Source organism: Cicer arietinum, chromosome 4, assembly GCF_000331145.2.
Source record: "Cicer arietinum cultivar CDC Frontier isolate Library 1 chromosome 4, Cicar.CDCFrontier_v2.0, whole genome shotgun sequence".
In the NCBI taxonomy this organism is placed as follows: Eukaryota; Viridiplantae; Streptophyta; class Magnoliopsida; order Fabales; family Fabaceae; genus Cicer; species Cicer arietinum.
Window position 1 is genome coordinate 58458700 of NC_021163.2, and position 25907 is coordinate 58484606.

Consider the following 25907-nt stretch of genomic DNA (forward strand, 5'->3'; position numbering starts at 1 on the left):
GTTTGAGGAAGAAAGAAAAAATGTAAGATGAGAAAAATGCAACAGGAAGATGCCATGGAAATTAAGGGTTCAAAGAGTTCTAAGTGAACTTGAGGAAGAAAGAGTCGAAAAGAGTGAAAGACTCAGATTTTAAAGTTCACGTTTTTTTTTATTTTTAACTTCTGCCGATGCTTTTAGTTTAAAAACAATAAAGCTATGTAGCTCTTTTAGTTTAAAAACAATAACATTCATTGATCCAATGACACAAAGTGGATGAAAGGCACCTACCTTTTCCGCTTCTAAATCAGAAAATCCGTTTCCGAATGAAAACTTGTTTCATAAAGGAAAAGAGTAATTAAAGGTAAAGTTTATATTATTAATAAGTATTTTTTGAATAAGATAATTCAATTCAATAAAAATAATAATTCAATTGAATTGAGTAGATTAAACATTTGTCAATTATGATTGATCAAAATAGTAAAAATCATTACATTAATATTCTATATTATTTGTCCTATCCTCTAGTCAATCTCAAAGAGTCACCCTGTTTTTACTGTTTACTTTTTCACTTCTTCTTCTCTCTCTGTGCACGTCCGTTTCTCTTCCAAGTCCAACTTCTTCAAACCTATTCAAAACCCTTTCATTATCTTCAATCTTTGCAGAATCGCTTTTTCACAATCATCACTTACACGGTATCATTATCATCTCTCATTTTCATTTCCGTTTTAAAAAACACACACACATTCCTTCACCATACTCATGTTTTTCTTGTTCTACACGAAACATTAACATTCACCTAAATCGTACTCAGTTTTTTTCTTCATCTTTCCATTTATTAATTGATCCCTATCATCTTCGTATCATATCCTTAAATAGTTACACATCGCACGTTTCCTTCTTTTTTTTTCTTTTCCGATTTTGGTACGAAATGCGAGTTTCAACTTTATTCTAACTCTAAATAAAACGTGCTAACTAAGTTTCTACTTGTTCTTGCTTATTCTTATAATAATGTATGATATATTTTATTTTTAAACTGTAATTTTAATTTTTTTATATGCATTTGTTTATTTGCTTAGTGTGAAGAAAAAATAGCATTGAAATTGTGTTGTTGTTTTGTTAGATTCTCTTTTACAGAGTGGAAAAATGGAAAAGGCACTGATTAATAATAGCAACCCTAGAAAGAGGAAACTGGTGCTTAGCGATGATGAAGACCATGACAATGATAGTGGAATTGGAAAGGTGTTAAGGTTCAAGATTTTGTTGCCGAATGGGACCAGTGTGGAACTAACATTGCAGAGTTCAGAAAATGAAATGCCTTTTGGGGATTTTATTAGTTTGGTTCGAGATCAATATTTGGAAGTTCGAAAGAAATGCCAATCGGTGAAGAAGAAAAGGGAAATTAATTGGAAGGATGGTGGTTTGTTTCTTGAGGATGCTTTTGATGCTAAGATTAGGAATGTTATTCAGTTTAAAAACTATATGCCCAATAAATGCCACATTTTACGACTTAATGTTAGTATAATATACTGATACTGCTATGTTTGTGTGTGTGTGTGTTTGTTTACTCTAATTTTGAGTTTAGTATTATTTCCTTGTGCTTGGTAGCTAAATATTTGATATTTGTTTTCATTGTTTATATTTCTTCTCAATCAGGATGGGAGCAGTGATGTTCCTCAAACCTTTGAGGTTAGAATTTCTACTGTTTGTATTTTTTATTGTCTGTATACAAGTGTGGTGAAATTGTGAATATAGATGTCATTTACAAATTACAAAAGTTTTGAACACTTTGGTATTAAACTTTGAGGTAAAATGATTTCTTAAATACCCATTTTATTGGTTTTAAACTTTATTCAAAATATATATTTTAGTTTTTATTGTCCTATAATTGACAGTAGGGACTGAAAACCATATGTTAGTTAATAATGCTGTTAATCACAGAAAGAATATGAAATGTTCACGAGAAAGGGTAGAGTTGATTTTAAATAATAGGAGGAAGAATGTAACTTGACGAGTATAGTTTTCTCTTATTAACAGAATGGTTTAATGCTGATACTATTTGTGCATCTGCAGAATATGTGGGATTTGACGCCAGATACAGATTTACTGCTGGAGCTTCCTGAAGAATATACTTTTGAAGCAGCTATTGCTGACTTAATTGTGAGCTCATTAACAAATAAGACTATACACACAATTTTTCAGAGGTTTTGAACTTATGGACACTAACACTGTTATTCATTTATCAGGATAATGCCTTGCAGGCCGTGTGGTTCAATGGGAAAAATAATCGGAAGTTAATTAGGTATGATTGCATGTCATCAATTGTGATGGTGACATTTTCTTTTTTGTCCTTTGTTTGGGATAAAGGTTTAATGGGAAAAAAAAAGAACGCACTATCTAACTTATGCATTCTGTTTAGTTGTAATTTTGCAGTGAAAAGGTGCTGGACTAATTGTATCTACCCTTGAAAACACAACTTCTGCTTGTGGGTTTTATTAAATTGAATAAATGTTCTCTTCAGGAAATTCATAGCTTGTTAATAATATGTTTCCAACTTTTTTCTGATTATAATAAAAGTATTGAGAAATATACATAGGTTTTATTAAGTTTATTTTTATTGTCTATTGTGTTTGCTTGGTTTCTTATACCGGTGCACAGTGCACTGAATTATCACTTGATCATGTGACTTTTATGATTTGCAGAGTATATGCGAGTAAAGATAAGATTTCAATTTTCGACAATGGTTCTGGAATGGACGACTCTAATGAGAATTCCCTAGTAAAATGGTAACTATATGATTGCAGTTTATTTCTTGAAGTTTGAAAATACATTCTGATATCATGTTATTTGAGTTAAAATAAACTTACTTTAACAGGCCTTTTGAACATAGCATCTAAAAATATGTGGATGTAAAGGAGAGATTGGAGTTGAATGTACTATAGGCAACTCAAAAGTTATTGGCGATGCAATTTTCAGTTTGAATGGTCAAACTGTCTTTTGCAGATTTTGTTGGTTATTTGTGTTGAGTGTATAGCAATCATATACATTCATTTTAGGTTTGAATATATGATTGGTCCTTGCAAATACACTTTTTTGTTTTGTTTTAGTCTCTGTAAGTTTTTTTGTTTGATTTTTGTCCTTGTAAATATTTTTGTTTTGTTTTTGGTCTTTGTTCCTTTGTTTTAGTCCTTACAAAATTGATTTTTATTGAAATTGACCATTGAAATTCCCTATATCTCTAATAATTGAGGGACTAAAATCAAATATTATATATATCGCAGGGACTTATTCCAATAAGAACTAATTTTACAGGGACTAAAACAAAAGAGCAAGGACCTAAAACAAACAAAAACATATTTGGAAGGACCAAAATAAAACAAAAAGACTTAAAAGGACTAAAACAAAAAAAAGCATAGTTACAGGGACCAATCATATATTTAAGCCTTCATTTTATTATAAACCAGCTTTTTAGAAGTTGTAGTACTTTGTTTGGCTTGAGAAAGCATACTTGTTTCTGCTGTCATATACTCATATCAAAGCTGCCTTATTTTCATTGTTTTATATTTCTAGTTGTGTTCACCATTGTTGTTTTATAATTGTAATTATTTTGTCAAAACCAAAAGCAAGTCCTAAATTTTGAAGTATGCTAAAACCTTGTATTTTTCTAAATTACACCCAGATTGCAAACATTGCTAGCTTTTGTATTAAAAAAAATACATTGCAAACTTTTGTTCCTAATAAATGAATATTTGTCTTTAGTACAATAAACTTTTAAATTTTAAAACATTAAATCACACTCACTTTCAGTGTCTTTCAATCAATTTGTATTATGCTGTTTATCTGTTGCATATTCGATGGTCTTCTCTTGATTATGGGCTTTGTATCTCTTACACAGGGGAAAGATGGGTGCTTCACTTCACAGATTATCAAAATCACAGGCGATTGGAGGAAAACCCCCATACTTAATGGTGTTCTTTTTTGTACTCTTTGACCCTTCAATCTTTGTCGAACGTGCTTGTTGTAACATCATCTAAGAGAAGTATTTTTAAGCTAGAAGAGAAGTATTTTTTAATTTTTGCTGAACATGTTTGTTGTAACATGCTCAAATAGGACATGCATTTTAAGCTAGAAGAGCATAGCTACATAAGTCATAAATTGGTTACTGGAAGTATATCCTCTATCTAAACCTCTGAATAAATTGGTGCCTGCGCTCTTATGCACAAATAAACATCAAAATGTTAATCATTGAGTTTTCTTTTCACGTTTTAAACGATTGTTTGCTTTGTTGGATTGATTGTGCTGTGCAGCCTTATTTTGGAATGTATGGATATGGTGGACCTATAGCATCCATGCATTTGGGGAGGTATGATTTCCTTTAAGATAAATCACATTCTGTCTTCTTCTGTTCAAGTACATCCCTAAATTTATCTCTTTATCACTCCCTCTCTTTTATTTATGCTACTCTCTCATTATAGGCGCACTCGTGTTTGTTCAATGACGAAACATGTTAAGAAAGTGTACATGCTATTTCTTCAAAGAGAAGCTTTGTTAAATAGATCTAACTCTGAAGCCACATGGAAGGTATTTCTGTTTCCCCAACAATGCAATGGCTTTAATGCATTCTTTTTTGTCTCATTTTAATGTTTCTCAACTGATAGTGTACTTTTTTTTTTCTTCTCTTCATTCAGACAAATGGGGGCATAAGGGAACCTTTAAAGGATGAAATCATGGATTCTCACGGCAGCTTTACTAAGGTATATAACGTCTCTCATATTTTTACTATTGTCGTTCTCTTGTCTGTTTTCAGCATTGTGTAATGGGAGAGGAAGGAATTTAATGAAGGAAAGGAAAGCAAATGGACTGAAAGTAAAAATCCTAAGTGTTATGGTTTTAACAGAGGGGAGGGAAAGGAAAATCATAGTTATTTAATATTGTATTGTTTTCCGAACGTTGAAGAAAGGAAACATAAGAAATTCATTTAGTTTTTGTAACAATGAGTAGGATATCATATTAGCATATGTAAGGATGAGATTAAACACATGTTTTGATACTGTTGCAGGTTGATATTTATGAGCCAAAAGTAAAAGATGTTGATATTGATAAACTCCGGTGCCAACTCAAAGACATATATTTCCCCTACATTCAGGTTTGGACATGCCAGCTAATTGAATCAATGTAACAAATGAGATTATATCTTGTCAAATTTTGTATGATTGTTGCTTCATATGTTCAATTTTCTTTTACCAATGTATGAATCAATGTAGCTAATTGAATCACTCTCTCTGTCTCATTATTAGTGTCATACTAAGTTATTTCACACAAATTAAGGAGAAACTATTAATGCAAGAAAGAAAACAACTTTACCAAATTAACCTTATAATAAATGCCAAGTTTAGGATAATGACTTGGGAGTGATGCACATAGTTTAATATAACCCCTTTAGTTGTTTCTCACTATCATTTATATTTTTACCAAACTAAACCCTTACTAACAAGAAAATATCTGAAATGATTTAATGAAATTTTAGAATAGCCAAAACATATTTTTCTCACAACCATTTTCCTATAAATTACGGAGCTCAATTAATGAATTTCCATTTGTCATAAATCTATATGGAGGAAATATCTAAGCAATCAGCCAAAATGTTCTAAATCTCAGTACATTCAATTTTAAGTCTTAGGTTCATTGGAAATAACAAGATTCATTTATGTAACTCATTGAAAATAGGAGCATTTTAAGTATTAGGTTCATGTATGTTTAGATTCATGTACTTAGGGAGTTGAACTTGTATTTATGCCTCCTTGTAATCATAACATGTAATTACTTATAGTGTATAAAAATATCAAAGTTGTTGAGTGCTTTTAACACTCAAGCACATTTAGAAAAATTATTTCTTCCAGTTTTTATGTCTCTTGTAATAATAACATGTAATTAATTATATTGTATATAAATATCAAAGTTGCTGAGTGCTTTTAACACTCAAGCACTTTCAGAAAAGTTCTTTCTTTCTGTTTTTCACATGGTATCAGAGCTCCTGACCTAGGAGACTGCTTCCGCAATCAACTCTATCAAATAATAATTTAATTGGCACTTGTTGTTGTCAACCATTGTTTAAACTTGCCTGGGCACTTTGTGCTGTCAAGAGCACCGTTGGCCGCTTCTGACCAGAGTTGACAGACTTTGACCGGTGTTTAACACTGGTATTTCGACTTCATTTTCGTTGTTAACCTTAATTGAAGGTCGTTTAAGGATGATACTTTTTCTCAATAGTTTGAGAAAACCATCAGTTACATGTACTTTGGTGTATTTAGGTATGTTTCCAGTTTTCTTTGGATTTAACGTTTCATAAACCCCTTCTACCCTATTTTGGATTTTAGATTCCGGTGCCACAAACCATATGGCACCTTGTTCTAAATTCTTCTCTACTTATTTCCCTAGTCCTAGCAATAAGAAATAGCCACTGCTGATGGTAAACTTGTAACAGTAGCTGGAATTGGAGATATTCAAATAAATCCCTCCACAACCTTAAGGAAGGTGCTTCATGTCTCAAAATTGTCCTCCAATCTTGTCTCTATACAAAAACTCACAAAAGATTTATCCTGTACTATGACTTTTTGCATTGATTGTTGTGAATTTCATGACAAGGATTCGGAGGAGGACGATTCAACGTGCAAGAGAAGGAAATGGCATTTATTATCATGAGGAACCAAATTTGTTCATCACACCAAAAAACCGCCTACCTCAGTCTTTTGTGTCAGAGTCTATGTTCTCTCGTAAAGAAAATATTATGTATTTCTTTGTCGATTAGGACATCCTTCCTTTAGAGTCATCAAAGTTATGTTTCCATCTTTATGTTTTGGGTTTAATGTTTAAAGTTTTCACTATGAACTGAAGTATGTGAAATTGCAAAACACAAGCTTGTGCCTTTTCCTTTAAGTGATGCAAGAAGTACATCTCCAACTGTGTCTATGGGACTCGATTTGATGACTAAAATTCAATTTGGTGTGTGCATTAGGAGACTTAGGTATGATAATGGTCGAGAGTATTTTAATCAAGTTATTAATCCATTATGCTAAAAAGAGGGAATAATCCATGAGTCTTCTTGTGTCAAAACATCACAACAAAATGGGATTGCAGAAAGTAAAAATGGGCATCTCTTAGACCAAACTCGTGCAATATTGTTCCAAAATATTTTTGAGGAGAAGCTGTCCCCACAACATATTTTATTAATCGGTTACCTTCTAGAGTATTGGGGTCCAAGAGTCCTACGGTCGTTCGTTTTGCATTCTATCATAACTTGTCCACTACCATTAATCTTCCACCATGAATCTTTGGGTGTCTCATTTGTCCATGTTCATAGTCATGATAGGAGAAAACTTTACCCTAGAGCTCTAACATGTGCTTTTGTTGGCTACTCCTCCACTCAAACAAGATATATGTTACCATCATCCTTCCAAAAAAATTGTGTCTAGGGATGTTACCTTTCTGAAGATGAAGCTTATTTCACAAAACCTTATCCTCAGTGGGATAATTTTGAGGGAGATAAGGAAAGTTATCATGAAAATCACGTTCTTCCTATCCTTGAGTCTAATGCACCTGAGTCCAAATCAATCCAACCATCTATTCCATCTTTAGAACATGAGACTAAACTTGAATTTGAACCAGTGCCTGAACCTAAAGTTGACATAAGATTTGGAAAAAATTTGGTGTTCGAGAGAAGGTCAAAAGTCACTTATGAATCGACGCACGGTCAAGAGTCCTATCCAACTCCTTCACATCAGGTAACTAATTCTGATTTTTCAGCAGTACAAGATATGTTCCCAACCTCTCAAAATGAAACATAAACCCAACATTCAACCCCTCAAAATGAAACAGAAACCCAATCAACTTCCATCCCCTCAAAATGAAACATAAGCCCAAAAAGTTGAAGACGACCTTGACTTCCCAATTGCCATAAGAAAAGGAACCTGAAAGTTCACCAAACAACCACTATACCCTTTCTCAAACTACCTCATTTAAAAAATTATCCCCAACACACAACTTTCCTTGTAAACTTTAAGACTACCTCCATTCCCAAAAATGTTTTTGAGGCGTTGTTTGATGAAAAATGGAAGCAACCCATGAATATTGAGATGGACGCATTGAAGAAGAATAAAACTTGGGAGTTAGCGACTTTACCAAAAAGGAAGAAGCTAGTTGGATGCAAATGGGTTTGCCCAATAAAATATAAGGCTGATGGATCAATTGAAATATATAAACCCAAATTAGTTGCCAAATGGTTCACAAAAACCTATGGGATTATGGGTTTGCCCAATAAAATAAAAGGCTGATGGATCAATTGAAATATATAAACCCAAATTAGTTGCCAAATGGTTCACAAAAACCTATGGGATTGACTATTCAGAAGCATTTGCCCCAGTTGCAAAGATGAATATAGTCAAGGTAATTTTGTCTCCTACTACCAATTATGGTTAGGAATTACTACACTTTGATGTGAAGAATGCTTTCTTAGATGGAGAACTTGAGGAGGAAATTTATATGCAGGTACCATCGGGGTATGAAGGGAATCAGCTAGTTATGGGATTATGGGTTTGCCCAATAAAATAAAAGGCTGATGGATCAATTGAAATATATAAACCCAAATTAGTTGCCAAATGGTTCACAAAAACCTATGGGATTGACTATTCAGAAGCATTTGCCCCAGTTGCAAAGATGAATATAGTCAAGGTAATTTTGTCTCCTACTACCAATTATGGTTAGGAATTACTACACTTTGATGTGAAGAATGCTTTCTTAGATGGAGAACTTGAGGAGGAAATTTATATGCAGGTACCATCGGGGTATGAAGGGAATAAGCTAGTTGGATGCAAATGGGTTTGCCCAATAAAATATAAGGTTGATGGATCAATTGAAATATATAAACCCAAATTAGTTGCCAAATGGTTCACAAAAACCTATGGGATTGACTATTCAGAAACATTTGCCCCAGTTGCAAAGATGACTTAGTCAGGGTAATTTTGTCTCCTACTGCCAATTATGGTTGGGAATTACTACAATTTGATGTGAAGAATGCCTTCTTAGATGGAGAATTTGAGGAGGAAATTTATATGCAGGTACCATCGGGGTATGATAAAAATGTACCAGTCAATACAGTTTGCAGGTTGAAAACGACATTATATGGCCTTAAACAATCCCCTCGGGCATGGTTTGGAATGTTCACTAAGGTTATGGCATCTTTGGGCTACAAGCAAAGACAAGGAGATCATACATTGTTTCATCAAACACTCCCCACAAGGGGGAGTAACAACCAACAAGTATTGAGTCAGTGTTTGGCTAGGGAGTTTAAAATGAAAACTCTTGTAAAGCTGAAGTACTTCTTGGGAATCGAGGTGACACATTCCAAAAAGGCATTTTTATATCTCAACAAAAATACACTACATATTTCTCAACGAGACAGGAAAAATAGCATGTAAACCTTCAAGCACTCCTAAGTATCCAAATTTGAAATTGGGTAGTGCAGAAGAAAATGTTTTAGTAGATAAAGTTATGTATCAACGTCAATTATTGCACTGTAAAAAGAGGTTCATTTACATGCAACTCATAGAATTTTGCAGTATCTTTAGGGAACTTCAGGAAAAGGAATTTTGTTCAAAAGAAGTGGGAATACAACACTTGAGGTTTACACTGGTGCCGACTATGCAGGGTTGGTTGTTGATATGAGAATCCACTACAGGCTACCACACTTTTCTTGGAGGAAATCTTGTGACTTGGAGGAGTCAATAGCAAAATGTAGTTGCACGTTCTAGTGTTGAAGCTGAATTTCGAGCGATGGCACAAGGCATTTGTGAATTGCTTTGGCTCAAAATTATTTTAGAAGACTTGAAAATCAAATGGGAAGGACCTATGAAGCTCTACTGTGATAACAAGTCATCTATCAGTATACCACATAACCCAATTCAACATGATCGAACTAAACATATCAAGGTTGATAGACACTTCATGAAGGAGAAGCTTGATAATGGACTGATATGTGTCCTCAGAATGGCAACTTGCAGATATTCTCACCAAAGGATTCAGTTGCTCAAATTTTGAACGAATTGTATCCAAGCTGGGAGTGGAGAATACCTAATCACCAGCTTGAGGGGGAGTGTTGGAAATAACAAGATTCATTTATGTAACCCATTGAAAATAGGAGCACTTTAAGTCTGAGGTTCATGTATGTTTAGATTCATGTACTTAGAGAGTTGAACTTGTATTTATGTCTCCTTGTCATCATAACATGTATGTTTAAATATCAACGTTGCTGATTGCTTTTAATAAAAATTCTTTCTTCCTGTTTTTCACAGAAATTTTAGAATAACCAGGACATATTTTTCTCAGAAACATTTTCCTATAAATTGTGAAGCTCCATTAATGAGTTTCCATTTGTCATAAATCTATATGGAGGAAATATCTAAGCAATTCGCCAAAATGCGTTCTAAATCTTAGTACATTCAGTTTTTATGTAAAAGAAAATTGCTCACCTGTCTCTGAAACTTAATTGTTCCTTGGCAAAATATTATTTTCACTGCCTTTTTAATATATGATCATTTGTTTCATTCATGCAGAATGATGACTTGTCTGACAGAGGGAAGACTATTACACCGATTGAGTTTAAGGTTCTTGCTCCAGTATTACCCTTTCAGTAGCTCATCGACAATATTATATTATAACACAGAACTACACTCAACTCTTTGAATCTAGTTGTATAATGAAATTCGGTTACTTATGTGCAGTTAAATTTTTTATTGTTGAGTTGGCATTAGTGTTAAGTTAGTTATTGTGCAACATGTTCTATTTAAGCATCATCACTTTGTTCATTGTGATTCAAGTTCATGTTTACGATTGAATGATAATTTTTTCTCTGTTCTTTATCTCTTTCTCAATTTATATTTATATTAAATGATTCTATTAGTGAAGCCAGCTTTCAAATTAAAGCATAGTTCCCCTGTTTCAACTACAGTTTACTGAAGAATCTTATCTCAACATTTCCGTCAAATTTACTGTGGCAAAATTCAAAATTTAAAAGAACTTTTTTTAATTCTTCTTCTTTGAAAGGGTTACTTGATGTCATGAAACTGCATATTTAAGATAGTAATAAATTTGGTTCTTTTGTAGGTCAATGGTGTTGATTTGACTGAGATTCAAGGTGGGGAGGTTGCAACTACCAATTTGCATTCTTGCAATGGTCCTGAATTTGTTCTGCAGCTTCATCTTTCAATTGCACAAGACCGTGGTATATTCAGGAATTATAATTCTATCTAGCAATATATAGTTTGGGATACTATGTCTTTTTAATCAGTATGTTTAATATTATATAACATAGCCATTTCATCTGATTAATTGTAAAGAAACGTGAGTGTTGAGTTTTATGTGAATAACTACATTTTAGGTTCAAGAGAATTACAAGAAGCAAATGCACGCTTGAGGTTTGTATATTTCCCTTTCACAGAGGTAACAGAAATAGTCAGTAGTGTTGGACTTCATCTATCTTGTATCTCATAATCAAGATCAATCAAATTAATACTTATATAATTACAGAGAAAGGAGAGTATTGAGAAGATTTTGGAAAAGTTAATCGCTGACGGCTGTATGATAAAGGAAAACTTCGATAACTTTAGTCGGGTCTCCATTAGGCGGCTTGGTCGTCTCCTTCCAGATTCTCGCTGGGTAAACTTCCTTCCATTTTTCTGAACTTTTCGATAAAATTTGTCCTGTGCTTTTGTTCTGACAGTGTTTACTGTTTCCTTATCAAAGCCGTACAATTATTTGCCTTGCAACGCTAAAGAAGGCTTTTTGTTTAAAAGTTTTATTCTTATCAACATCAATATTAGTCATACATACTAAAACTTTCACCTAGCTTCTCTCTTAACTTAATAGTTAATTATGTCTTAATCGAGCTAAAATAATCTTTTAGAGATTGCTGATGAGTTACGATTCTTTTGGGCTAGTCTTTTCTTCCATTTATGGACTTCAGGAACAAAAGGGTAAATAGTCACAGGGCAAGCATATTGAAGAGATGTTCTATGAGGGTTAAATGTTATGTTGGTATGTTTTAACCTTATGTTACCACGCTCCTCAATATTTATTATGTTTCTTTGCTTTATCATCTGATTCCAACTTTCTAATTTGCAGAAACTGATGCTGGTTTTAAACCAATCCAGTCGAAGGTTAGGCTTGCAATTACTGAAAATATTTGTAAATAAATGTGCTATTGTGTTTCCTTTACTGCCTTACCTTTGTTTTGTCGAATAAATTTGTGCTGCATATATAAAGATGCATGCTAATATCATATTGGTTACTGATAGGACACTAGATATTGGGCCTTGGCCCAATAGATAGGTTGATTAGAGAATAAGAGTTAGTTAGTATATTCACTGACTTTTGACTTTATAGAATTCTGTTACAGATTTCTGTTATTAAAGAGTGGGAATGATAGTTAGAAAATCATTGAGAAAGATATTGTTAGGCAGTTAGGAGAGTCCCTCTCTGGATTAGGAGCAGATTATGCTCTGGTAGGAGTTCTTGGAACTCTGGTTGTTTTCTTTTTCTTGCTGATTTCACCATTGTAGTGCTTGCTGCTCATCACTTTCATTCAATAGAATTCCATTTTCATTCTGTAAATTCTGGTTTCTATCAGTTACATATTATGTGCTGCATATATAAAAATGCACCATGTATATTTGAATACATGTGCTTGTGTTTTTTCTTATATATTTGAATATACACGAATACTACTTTGAAAGTACAAAACCATGGGAGAGTAAGTTGGAAAACTGTCTCAAACTCTATAATTGGATATTGAACTTATGAGTCTGTTCTATTATGCTTCTAGTGTAATTGTCTAATATAGTAAAAATGATCTTTGTCTTTTATTTTATTTTTATATGTGGATAATCTAAAGATTAATGCCTTTTCAGATGGATTTAGCTCATCATAATCCTTTCACCATTGCTTTGAAGAACTTGGGCAGTAAAATTTCAGACAAAGAGACAGGTATTTTCTGCTTATAAATTTTCATGACACTGTTTCATGTTTATCGTCTATATTATTAAATACTCAACTCATCTGTTATTTTAAATTAGCAGATGTTTCTGTTGAAATTAGCACTGCTACAAAAATATTAACTCCTTTACAGCTAGAAAAGGAGTACCAGGAGTGGTTATTACAGATGCATAGAAAGTATGATGAAGAGGCTGATGCCGGTGAGGATAAGCCGGTTATAGTTGTCAGTCCAGCAAACAAGAATGCACTTGGCATTTCTGAAGATGGTATGCATAAAGAAATTTTGATGGCAATTGCTTCTATTTATGATTGTTGGCTTGTGGCAGTTCAAACAGTTGCGTTTTGAAGAAAACACCGATGTATACTATCAAAGGAATAAATGAACTTTGCTTATCCTCTGATGCGTGAATTTATGATATGGATATTAAAATAGTTGCACTAGACTAGTATTGTGTAGTGAAAATTGATATATTTGCTGCTATTGGACTAAAGTGAGTCTTCTTTTTTGTAATTTTTTTTATTAATATGCAGTCGTTAGAGTTCATCGGGTTCTGAAGAGAAAGGATAGGTCTTGGAGTCATGGACAGAGAATTAAAGTTTTAAAGGGAGCATGTGTAGGGTGTCACAACAACAATGTTTATGCAACCATAGAGTACTTTTTGCTTGAAGGATTTGAAGGAGACGCGGGTGGTAAGATTTTTTTTTGTAGCACATAAAGTAAAGTATTAACCTTTGATTTAAAATTTAATGCTTTTAAAAGTTTAACGGAAAAGTCAACCTGTTTTTTTTTTGTTTCAATAAGACTATTATTACGACTCTTGATTTAAGTTATTGATAAGAGAGAAATAGAGAAAAGTAAATTGAATAATATTGATAATTGAGAGAGTTAATTTATCAAGAGTTACAAAGAGTTATATAGTCAATTTGATAAACAATTAACTAGTGTAAAATAACTAACTAGCTAGTGTAACCAACTAACTAACTGAAGAAAGTAAAAGACAAAATACTTTCATATTTTATTACTACAGCCCTAAGCTGTTTATATAGGAAAAGAAATTACAATAGTAATATTGAGTAATAATGACAGAATCATAAAATAAAAATAAACATAATAATATAAAATAAAAGAGAATAAAATCTGATTTCTCTTGATTCTTCAACACCCCCCTCAAGTTGGTGCATAGATATTTGTCATGCCCAACTTGGCTATAAGTCGCTCAAAATTGTGTCTTGCCAAACTTTTTGTCAAGATATCAACAATTTGCTGATTGGAAGTCACACATAGCAGGCATATAATTCCAGCATCAATTTTTTCTTTTATGAAATGGCGGTCAATCGCAATATACTTATTGCTGCTTTGCTATCATAAAACAATTTTAAGGGTGAGTCAACTTTCATTTCCAGTTTGCCCAAGAGTTTAGGAATCCATAAAAGTTCACAAATTCCTTGAGCCATTGCTCTGAATTCAGCTTCTGCACTGCTTCTAGCAACAACCCCTTGTTTCTTACTTCTCTAAGTAACTAAATTTCCCTAAACATAGGCACAATATCCAGTGGTGGATTTTCTATCAATAAATTGATCCTGCTCAATCAACATCTGTAAATATAAAGACTTCTCTGTCATTAGTTTTCTTGAAGCACAAACCATTTTCAGGATTGGATTTCAAGTACCTTAAGATTCGATAAACTGCCTCCAAGTATTCTTCATAGAGAGAATACATGAATTGACTTACAAGCTCACAGAGAAAGCGATGTTAGGTCTAGAGTGGGCTAGATAAATAAGTTTGCCGACTAACCTCTGGTATCTTCCAATCTCAATAGGAACACCACATTTCTCCCAAAGTTTAGCATTTAATTCTTTAGGAGTATCTGCTGGTCTACACCCACTCATCCCAGTTTCTTCCAAGAGATCTGGGATGTATTTTTTTTGAGAAACAATTCCCTTCTTTGAGCAAGCAACTTCCACACCAAAAAAATATTTAAGCGCGCCTAAATGTTTGATCTCAAATTCTTGTCAAATTTTTCTTCAATCTTTCCATCTCAACAATGTCATCTCCTGTGAGAATAATATCATCTACATATACAATTAGAATTGCAATTTTACCAACATTAGAGAACTTCATAAACAAAGTATGGTCTGATTGTCCTTGCATATATCATTGCCTTTTGACCGATTTAGTGAATTTTTCAAACCAAGCCCTTGGAGATTGCTTGAGACAATAAAGGGATTTTTGTAGTTTGCACACATTTGAACCAAATTTATCTTCAAAGCCAGGTGAGCTATCCATGTATACTTCCTCCTCCAAATCACCATTCAGAAAAGCATTCTTTACATCAAGTTTGTTAAGAGACCAATCTAAATTCACTGCCAATGACAAGAGAACTCTAATAGTTTAATTTGGCAACAGGAGCAAAAGTCTCTGAGTAATCAATCCCATATGTCTGAGTAAACCCTTTAGCAACCAAGCATATTCTTTCCTGTAGGTAACGCGTCATGACTCTTCAAGTTTGATTCTTCTCAAGAGCTCTGATCTCCTCAAGAACAGCTTCGTTCCACTTTGGTATTTTTAGAGCCTCCTATATATTTTTTTGGAATTTCTACTGCAGACAACTTGGAGGTTGTTAGAATATTAAAAAATATCTTATAATATCTTTTATATTATATTAGAGTATCTTAAATTATTTCTTAGAATCAATTTATAATCATAGAGATATCTTAAAATATCTCTCATTATTATTATAATTTATTCTTTATTTAGGATTTAGTCTATGTTTCTCTATAAATAGAGATTAGTATTGAGTCTTTTGTAATCAAGTCAACATTAAACTATTATCAATAATATTCAAACTCTTATTATTTTCTCTCCTCTTTTTCTCTAAAATCCCACAATTTCAACATGGTATCTAGAGCCTATTTCGATCCTCCTTTAACGATCTTGCCTCTATTCCGCTGCCGAGTTCCCAACAGTTAGGGAATATAATCATAGTTTCTCTTTTCCAATATTCCGACACGTTTCACTCTTTCTATTCAATTTGTTACTGCTGCCGCTGCCACTATTTCCGACAAATTTTCCTGGGAACAACAGTCATCTCCAGATTAGGTCATGCCCAAAAGCGCGTCGCCAAAAACCGTCACACGCGCTGCAAATCTCTCATGCGAGTAGATCTGTTGCTGCTGCCGTCTGCTACTGCCTGTCGTTGCTGCTGTCCCGTCTCCTACTGCTGCCATCTGTTGTTGCTGCATGTCGTCGCTGCTGGAAAAGTTTTCCGACACAACCACTTCCATTGTGTGCGGAATCTCCAATCTACACAACCCAGATTTTCTTTTAGGTCAAAAGTTGCTCCACACGCACTCATGTGCCTCCAAGATCCGCCGTGTTTATCTCACGCGCCGCCACCAACAGTCTCGAGCTCAGGCGCGTCTGTCCGCTTTCCGGCATAATGTTTTTAGATCTGTTTTAAGTTTTTTTCTTTCGAACCACATGCGTACAACTTGACAATTTATCCCAGATACACTGGCCCCATCTTTGTCCCAGATGTACTGGCCTTGCCTTGCCTTTCTCTCCTTGAAGCATGTCTCTCTCTCCTTGAAGCAAATTCAAGTTTAAATATTTTGAGTCTCTGATATTATTGGTTTGAAGCTTCCAAATGCAGTTTTTTAGAAGGTGGCTAGCTGTATTTATAGCAATTCTCTTCGGCTTCACCTGCATCCCTGAGTTGCCTTTCCACCTTTTTTTTTTAATTTTGCGGAGCAAAACATTGTTTTCTTGTAACAAGCTAAAATTTAGTAAGTTTTAGCTTGAGGGGGAGTGTTAGAATATTAGAAAATATCGTATAATATCTTTTATATTATATTAGAGTATCTTAAATTATTTCTTAGGATCAATTTATAATCATAGAGATATCTTAAAATATCTCTCATTATTATTATAATTTATTCCTTATTTAGGATTTAGTCTATGTTTCTCTATAAATAGAGATTAGTATTGAGTCTTTTGTAATCAAGTCAACATTAAACTATTATCAATAATATTCAAACCCTTATTATTTTCTCTCCTCCTTTTCTCTAAAATCCCACAATTTCAACAGAGGTAAATGCAGCAAATGAATAAGACAATTTTGAGTATGACACATAATTAGACAAAGGATATTTAGTGCATAGTCTAATAGGTTTTCTAATTGCAATAGGAAGATCTGTATCAGAATACTCAACATGACTCTTAAGAATAGAAGACGACTTACTTGTATCAAGACGATGTGTTGGATTATCTATTGGTTCTGAATCTTGGAAGGGTTGGAGAATCGGTCATTCATTTCTCTGTTTATGGTTTCTTCTTTTAAAGACATTTCCCTTCCATGTAGGGTCAATTGTAGCAAACCTGCTTTGTTTCTCTTTATCTGAGTCATTATGTTGTGACATTTCAGGTGGTCCTTCATTATTATTGAGATCAAGAATTTGATCATTGTGCTTTTGATTTGAAATTGTCGCCCCCGAATATGTCGAAACCTCATTCATAAGTGGATTGAGTTCCAATATGGATTTTTGGGCATTTTCTTTTGGTGCATCGATATAAGTCTCATTATTTTGTGACAACACTATATCACTTAAAGTAATGTTGTTTTCAATAGTGAAAGATGAATCTTCCGTAAATTTTTCCCCTGAAGATGAATGTCAGTAAAAATGGTTGATTTTCAACAAAAGTAACATCCATTGTTACAAAAATTCTTTTTGATTTTGGTTCAAAACATCGATATCCCTTTTGAGTTGGAGAGTTACCGGTAAACACATTTTATTGCTCGTGGCTCAAGTTTGTCAAGGTGTTTATGTTCATGAACAAAAGCAGTGCAACCAAAAACTTTTAGTGGCAAATCAGCAGAGACATTAGTCAAAGGAAAATAATTTCGAAAAACATCAAGAGGGGTATGAAAATCTAAAACTTTAGATGACATTCGATTAATTAAATATGATGTAGTTAAAAAAGATTCACCCCACAAATATTTTGGAACCTTGTTTGCAAATAGTAAAGCTCTAGCAACCTCAAGAACATGCCTATTCTTTCTCTCTGCAATTCCATTTTGTTGGGTTGTATTTACACAAGAACTTTGATGAACAATCCCATTTGCAAGAAAGTATATTAAAATATTCTTTACCATTGTCACTTCTGAAGACTTGAATATTTGTTTGGTATTGAGTGTGCACCATTTTAAAGAAATTTTTGACAACTAGTCCAACTTCCGATTTTTCTTTCAATAAATAAACCCAAAATTTTCTACTATGAATAATTGCAAACGGTTTTGATTGTTTATATGGTTGTGTAGAAAAAGAAGAACGATGATGTTTATCAAATTCACAAGTTTCACAATGAAATAAAGACGAATCCTTCTTAGAAAATAATTTAGGAAATAGATGTTTCAAATACGGAAAACTAGGATGTCCTAACCATAAATGCCATAACATAATATCATTATTATTAGAAGAAACAAAAATAGATTCAAAGCAGGTACTTACTTTTTGTTGGTCTTTGAAGTTGAGTCCATTTTAAAGATAATAAAGTCCTCCACTCTCCTTAGCATTGTAAATCATCTTCTCCGTGTTCAAATCCTTAAAAGTGAAATGAGAATGAAAGAAGTTAGCTTGACAATTTATATCTTTTGTTAATTTAGTAATGGATAACATATTACATGATAAATTAGGAACATGTAAGACATCTTTTAAGGTTAACTTAGGTGACAGAATAACTTAACCTTTCTCTGCAATGGCTAAAAGAGAGACCATATGCAATTTTGTGGTTACCCGCACAAGGACTATAAGAAGAAAATAGACTTGACTCCCCAGTCATATGATCAGTATCACCAGAATCGATAATCCAAGTATGGCTGGGAGTGACACTAAGTAGAGCAGTATTTGGAAAATTACCTTTTTGAGCTATAGAGCAAGAAGAAGTTTGAGACTCAAAAAGTTTGTACGATTGATCTAATTGTTCCTTGGTGAAAGGAGATGGGCTTGAAGGAAACTGTTTCTCTTGATCCGATGTACCAGCTTGGAGCGCATGACCTTCGTTTCTTTCTTTTTTCTTCCAATTTAGAGGTTTTCCATGGAGCTTCCAACATGTATCATGTGTGTGCCATTGATGTTTGCAATGTTCGCACCATGGTTTCTTGCCATCGCTCTTCCCATCTACATTCTTAGTGACTAGGGCAGAGCTTTCAACCTCACCAACAGAAGGTGACTTACCCATCATAACACCTTGTCTCGCCTCTTCTCTTCTACCTTCTGAAAACGCTTCCCGAAGTGATGGCAATGGGATCTTTCCTAATATTCTGCCTCAGACCTCATCAAGCCGCTTATTAAACCCAACCAAGAACATGAATACACGGTCGTTCTCCTGTCTTTTAAGAAACAAAACACTGTCAATGATCATCATAACAAAGATTCAATTCTTGCCATAGTGTCATCAACTCATTATAATAGGTAGTGACATCACTATCTCCTTGTTTGGCATGCCACAATCGTGATTTGAGATCGAAAATTTGAGAAGAATTTTGAATATCAAAATATGTTTCTTTGACAACCTCCCAAACTTCCTTCGCAGTAGGCAAAAACATAAAAGGTTTTCTAATCATTGATTCCATATTACTAAGCAGCCAAACAATAATAACAATGTTCTTGTATTTCTAAAACCTGAAATTCGGATCATTTGTGGCAGACATTTGCACCTCTCCTGTTAGGAAACCATATTTTCCCTTACCGTCTAGTATCAATCTTGTGGTTTGGGACGATTCGACATAGTTTTTTCCGTTTAGTTTCTGGATTTCAATCTTGAGGGTGTTCAAAGTTCCCTTATGGCCAAAAAAGTTAGAAAAACCATTGTTAGATACATCATTTTGGCCGCCGGCGCCGCTGCCTAAACCAATATTGTCGGTGTTGTTGACTACTTCTGATTTTTTACCCAAACCATCGTCGTTGTCGCCGTTACCCATAAGGGCTACCTTCCATGGTGTATTGTGTGCCATTAGCTTTTAGCTTTGGTTGGAGCGCCAAACCCTAATGGGTTGTGGAAAGGTTTACAAAACCCTTACCGGTGCTCTTGATACCATGAAGAAAGTAAAAGACATAATACTTTCATATTTTATTACTATAACCCTAAGCTGTTTATATAGGAAAGTAAATTACAATAGTAATACTGAGTAATAATGAAAGAATCATAAAATATAAATAAACATAATAATATAAAATAAAATAATAAAATCTGATTTCTCTTGATTCTTCAACACTAACCAACTAAGATATCTAGCAACTATTGCGGGCTTGATGGATTTAAAATAGTTTAATGATTATTTATTACATTACTATAGTTCTGGGACTGAATTGGAGAGAGAATGATAGTTTAGGGACTAAATTGGAGAGAATTATAATTGAAGGGCCAGATTGACGGTATATTCATTAAAATATGGTCCAACATCCAACTCAAATAATCAATTGTACCATAAATAAAATAGAAACAATTAATAAGTGAAAAAACAGGGGAACCTGAGCCTTCTTTCTTTTCTCATGCAATAATGCAAAAATATAATAAAAGGGAATAACTTTGTTTGTAAGTGGTATGCATAAGCCTTTTTTGACGAGTGAGATAAGCATATGCTGTCAACAAGATTTTAACATGACATTAGAAATTAAGCTTTAAACTGAAATTAAAATAGTGCTGACCAGATTTGGTGTTTTTTTTCGTTAATAGGAGAAGCTCGGATCATATGCAGGTTCGTTGTACATATTTTTGTGACACAATCTACTAAAGTCATATAATTCCTCTAAAATTGTCTTTATTCAATGTCCTTTGCTTGATTTTAAAAGGCCAATAGATATCCCGGATGGGAATGGGTGTTCTCTCTACGTCAGTGATGAAAACCCCACATTGGATATTGGTCGCTCTCTGTCTTTACCTATAAGCGTGATTGACAAGGAAAAGGTTCAGTGATTTTAAATATTATTGTTAATTTGTTTTATTTGGTTGAAAGGTGTTATGATTTCTAACTTCTGAGTTATATGTAACAGCTTGTAGATGTTGATAGTATTGAATGGGAGAATCGACTTAGTAAGATACAACAGAAATCTCTTACTTCTGTTGACTCTCCAAGTCCAAACCATTGTAAACGAAAACAGGTTGATGGAGTAAGTATTTATTCGTTCTTTTTTATATCTTTCTTGTGCTTATTTATACTTTTAATTGTGAGGTTAGATAAGGTTTGGTTAAATAATACTTCAGAACCCTGGTCATTTCATTCATCTGTAGAGATGCAACACTTCTAACGATAGAAAAACGTAAGAAATCTGAAGTAAAGAAAAAAATGTTGAAAATTTTAAGATGGTATAAAAAATTATCTAAGAATTGTTGGGTCATTTGCTATTAGTCCACTCGGGTCACACTCTAGATGTCAATGCTTGGACGTGATGGTGTGTGTTGAGAGTCCCACAATAGATGAGATGTTTTTTTAAGTGGGAGACATATCTCACCTAACAAGCCAATTTTGTAGGGTTGTATAAGGTCCAATCCTAGTTTTGAAAAAAATATTAATTTTCAAGATCATGTACTAGCTTTGGTAGACCCTGAGTGAGGGAGGATTGAATCGAAGAGACACGGTGGTCTCAGAGGAAGATCAAAATCTCTATCGTGCTTGAAACAAAATATGAGTGACATGGAGGGTTACTATTGTGGCTAGAAAGGTCATGTGCAAGTGAAGTGTATACGAATTAGTGACGTCTTAAAGAAATTAAGAGAAACAAAGAAGGACGAAAATGTGGTTAAAACCATCGAAAGTCATGTTGTGTTCTTACCAAATATTGAGAAGGTCTCTAAGACAAAATGAGTGACAAACTTTGTTGCCTACCTCAGTGCACATTTGCTGAGACTAAGCATATTTGACATCTTGAAAATAATGGAGTTTGGCAGTTTATATAGTTGAGAATGGTGATAAAATGAAAGTTGAAGAGATTTGGAGTGTGAGAATTAAGCTTCATATTGGTGTCAATCGAACTGTTCACAAGGTGAGATTTGTATCTTCAGTTATTGCCAAGATCATTTTTTTTTTTGGGAGAGATGACATCACAAGGTGTACAATGGAAGCTCTTGTTGGGTGGAAATAAAAATGAGAAGAACATTTGCTACTTGGAAGGGCAAATTGAGCAGGACAAGTGGTGGAAAGAAAGTAAAATTTTATGATGTTGTAGAAGTTTGGAATCTTTTTTCTTCTCTAATAAAATAAATAAATGGGTGTCTTGTGACGAGTTGAAACATATCAATTTAGTAGCAAAAAATATCAATTTAATAGCAACTAAAGCAATTTTTTTTTCTTTTTGGTACTTGTCATATGCCACAACATAAAATGACTCATTTTTAATTGTTTTAACAAATGGCTTGATGATTTCATTTACTTTGCCTGAATTCTTTATCAAGTCAAGTTTAAATTGTTTAATTTAATTCAAATCGAAACCTCCTTTTCTCCACAATTTTGGATTCATTGCTGTTTTTTAAGTTGTAGTTTGCATTTGTAATTTATTTTTTAGAGCGTCATGCAATGCAATATGGTGCCTTGGTGATTTTATCTGATAGGTGAACTCAATCAGTAAAAGTTTTGACAAGAGGGTGATAGGGAAACCTTCTCAGTGTGCTGGGAAGTACGAACTTCTAACTGATGAACAGAGTCCAGAGCTAGATGTGAGGTATGGTTTCTATAGATATTTGTTCACAAAGCATTTAATAATTTTTTTCCCTTTGTTTACTGCTCGGACATATCTGTTTTAACTATTGGTATATTGTGTCATTTTAACTTCTTGTATTTCTACATCTGATCTAACATGTTTACTTTGGTTTACCATTGTTTAACAAATGATTTGTCGCACAGGGTTGGTTCTACCTTTCCAACCTTATCCATTGCATATTATGACATCCATGGTAATCAAGCCCCTTTTCAAACAATTCCGGATGTGACAGTCAAGATTCGTGCAGCAAAGGACATGTACTTCAAAGTACACGGAATAAAGATTAGACTTGCAACTGATAGAATGATTCTAAAAATCATGGTAAGCATATTGTGTACTTCGGTGTCATTGATAGAAAAAAGAAATAACTTGTTAGAAACCTAAGAATTCGATTCGTAAGAAAGAACACTTTTATTAAGAACTTGGAGAGAAATCTCTCCTCGAAGGGTTTCCCCTTCACAATAGAGAATACGCTATTCACAATTTCAAATATTCAATGAATGATGGCTCTCTAACTCCCTAACCTCCTTATTTATACAAACAGCCTTATAACAACCTCAACTAACTAACTATTATTATTAACTAACTCTACTCATCAAAGTCCTAACACTACACCCCTCCTTAAAACAATCTTGTCCTCAAGGTTGACATCTACCAAATTTCTTCATGCTCCATTGGATGTAGACAATAGAAGTCTATCATCCAGGATCCCACTGATGGAAGGACAATCTTACCCATACAACATGGGGGAAAGTTCAACAAGGCAGTAAACTGAAACTTCTGTAATTATGCACTGATTTAAGTTTCTTTCTTGTTTTTCCAGCACTGTATCCACTGGCCAATCTGATTTTAATATTGTTTCTTGCCTTCCCAACATCAAACTCAATGGACTGGTTCCATCACCCATCTTTCTTGCCCAAGAACAAGTTTCTTGGTTGTTGTCTCCTTCAGAAATGCTTTTCCGTTGCTTTCCACAATTCTGATTTTGTTTCTTATACTGTCGTGGCTTCTTCGTCAGCATCCATTGCTCCATCTCTGAGCTTGATTTCTGTTTCTTGATTGCCAAATCTTATGATTAGATTGATTGAGAAGGATTCCCAGGTTGGATCGGGGTTTTCTTGTTCCCAGGTCGAATCATCCATGCTCATGAATGCCAAATCTCATGAGTTTCATGCTTCACAAAGAATCTTTCATCCCTTGCAAGCCAACCTATGGGGTCTATCCCGAAAATGTTGGCCACTTCACCATTTGTGCGGCTTCCATCTCCTTGAACACTGGCACTCCTAAAAAATCCGGCGAGTCGGACCAATTGTTAGGAACCCAAGAATTGTAGTCATAAGAAAGAACACTTTTATTAAGAACTATGAGAGAAATCTCTCTTCCAAGGGATTTCCCTTCACAATAGACAATACTCTATTCACAATTACAAATATTCAATGATATCTCTCTAACTCCCTAACCTCCTTATTTATACAAATAGCTTTGTAACAACCTCAAATAACTATTATTATTAACTAACTCTATTCATCTAAGTCCTATCATATGTATTGCATTGTTTTGGAATAATTGACACAGGATTCAGTGGTTACAAGTAATGAGTTGGACAAGATAAGGCCGGGCTATAGAACTACTTTGGTTATTGCTTCAGAAAAAGTTCCGTTGTCACTATCCGTTCCATGTCGAGGTGCTTGTGATTGATGTGTGTCTTTTATTTATCAAGAAATAAATTAGTTTTCTGTGTTGTTTGTTCTTATACTTTCTATTTGTTTTGTATTCAGTTTTTCCTGGTTTTCCCGAACATGTTGAACTGAAGCCTAAGATAAAAGAAGACCAACTACTTCCAGGTTTCATTTTCAAGGAGTTAATGTTGGAGGTATTTCAAGATTTATATGCTGAGTTTGATAAGTGGAAATTTTTTAGTAGATATCATTATGAGATATTTTATCTTACAGAAAAATTGCATATCTTGATGAAATGAAGGCAGAAACATTCTGAATAGTGTTTTTTGTTTTGAGATGAAGTCCAAATGAGGTTCTAGGAAAACTGGATTAAATGAAAGTTCCAATCAAATGGGTAGACGGTGATACAGTGAAAAACTAAAATAAACTATTCAATGGTATATGGTGGTGTTATTGTAATTCAAAGCTTTGTGACTTTGTGTCAGTTCTTTTGTGGGTCTATTTGAAAGATATAAAGGTAAAGATTTTTCTCATGCAAAACGATATGGAGAATCTTAATAAATTTGTTCATATATTTTTAACTCTTTGAATGGTTAATTACAAGCTAATATCTTTGTAAAATTACAAACACTCACCGCGACAAAGTTACATTTCTAATATTATCTGATTAAGTTTCTATATCAATTGCATAACATTTGTATTTCTAGTTGACATTTTTGCTGATCCTGGTATTTCTATCATCCAGATGTTTGATACATATAGAAACCATGTGTCTGAAGGCATGGAGATTAATATTGCTGTGGCTGGATTTGAAATGCTAAATCATTGTAGTACTTTATATAAGGTAATGCTTTTGTACAAACTCTAGTAACCAAGATAATTGTTTGCATTGATGGTTTTAGTGGGACAAATATATGCATAATGTACGAGCTTTTATGTTCCTTTTTATTTTCTATTTTTCTCTAGATTAAAGGATTGAGGCTAAGGTAACTATTTTGGTAGAAAGCTTGGGTTTAATAATATGTTGTTTAATGGAATTTCTAATCTGCAGGTGGATGATAAAGGAAAAATTAATCTTAGTGGTCTACTAAAGTTAACAGCAGGTTATGGAGAAAATGGTATGTTGCTATTGAATATGATGGTACATATATGTATCACTTAGTTTGACGTAAGGTGCAATTGTTTTGAGGTTCTGGAGACAACGTCCATACTAGTTTATTATTTAAATTTACTATACAACGTCCATACTAGTTTGTTATATCTTCTTTTCTCATAATCTTATTTCTTTGGTTCATGGTGCAGCATCCATATCTGTTGTGTTTCATAATAAAACAGTTTTCAAGCAGGAATATACTATTGCGCGAAGAATCTTGAGAATTACATCCGAGGTTACTTTTTAAAATGATTGTAAAACTAGTGTGTATTTGCTTTTATTGTAACTGAGTTAATATG

The 25907-nt window shown here is 33.6% G+C and overlaps 1 protein-coding gene across 1 annotated transcript in view; it reads left to right on the forward strand.

The window, feature by feature from the left end:
- Positions 1-511: 511 nt before the first annotated feature.
- LOC101490815 (structural maintenance of chromosomes flexible hinge domain-containing protein GMI1) overlaps positions 512-25907 on the forward strand; it is a 28513-nt gene continuing 3117 nt past the window's right edge. The window contains exons 1-30 of the mRNA XM_004498456.4: positions 512-671; positions 1100-1491; positions 1633-1665; positions 2050-2136; positions 2223-2278; positions 2679-2762; positions 3872-3944; positions 4284-4339; positions 4452-4557; positions 4665-4730; positions 5036-5122; positions 10584-10634; positions 11134-11251; positions 11408-11469; positions 11557-11685; positions 11967-12063; positions 12151-12185; positions 12936-13011; positions 13104-13286; positions 13552-13710; positions 20756-20777; positions 20872-20986; positions 21073-21189; positions 22628-22737; positions 22920-23097; positions 24352-24460; positions 24555-24649; positions 25201-25299; positions 25507-25573; positions 25758-25843. Of these exons, the coding sequence (XP_004498513.1) occupies positions 1123-1491; positions 1633-1665; positions 2050-2136; positions 2223-2278; positions 2679-2762; positions 3872-3944; positions 4284-4339; positions 4452-4557; positions 4665-4730; positions 5036-5122; positions 10584-10634; positions 11134-11251; positions 11408-11469; positions 11557-11685; positions 11967-12063; positions 12151-12185; positions 12936-13011; positions 13104-13286; positions 13552-13710; positions 20756-20777; positions 20872-20986; positions 21073-21189; positions 22628-22737; positions 22920-23097; positions 24352-24460; positions 24555-24649; positions 25201-25299; positions 25507-25573; positions 25758-25843 (2925 nt within the window). The 5' untranslated portion in view covers positions 512-671; positions 1100-1122. The remainder of the gene's footprint in view (positions 672-1099; positions 1492-1632; positions 1666-2049; positions 2137-2222; positions 2279-2678; positions 2763-3871; positions 3945-4283; positions 4340-4451; positions 4558-4664; positions 4731-5035; positions 5123-10583; positions 10635-11133; positions 11252-11407; positions 11470-11556; positions 11686-11966; positions 12064-12150; positions 12186-12935; positions 13012-13103; positions 13287-13551; positions 13711-20755; positions 20778-20871; positions 20987-21072; positions 21190-22627; positions 22738-22919; positions 23098-24351; positions 24461-24554; positions 24650-25200; positions 25300-25506; positions 25574-25757; positions 25844-25907) is intronic.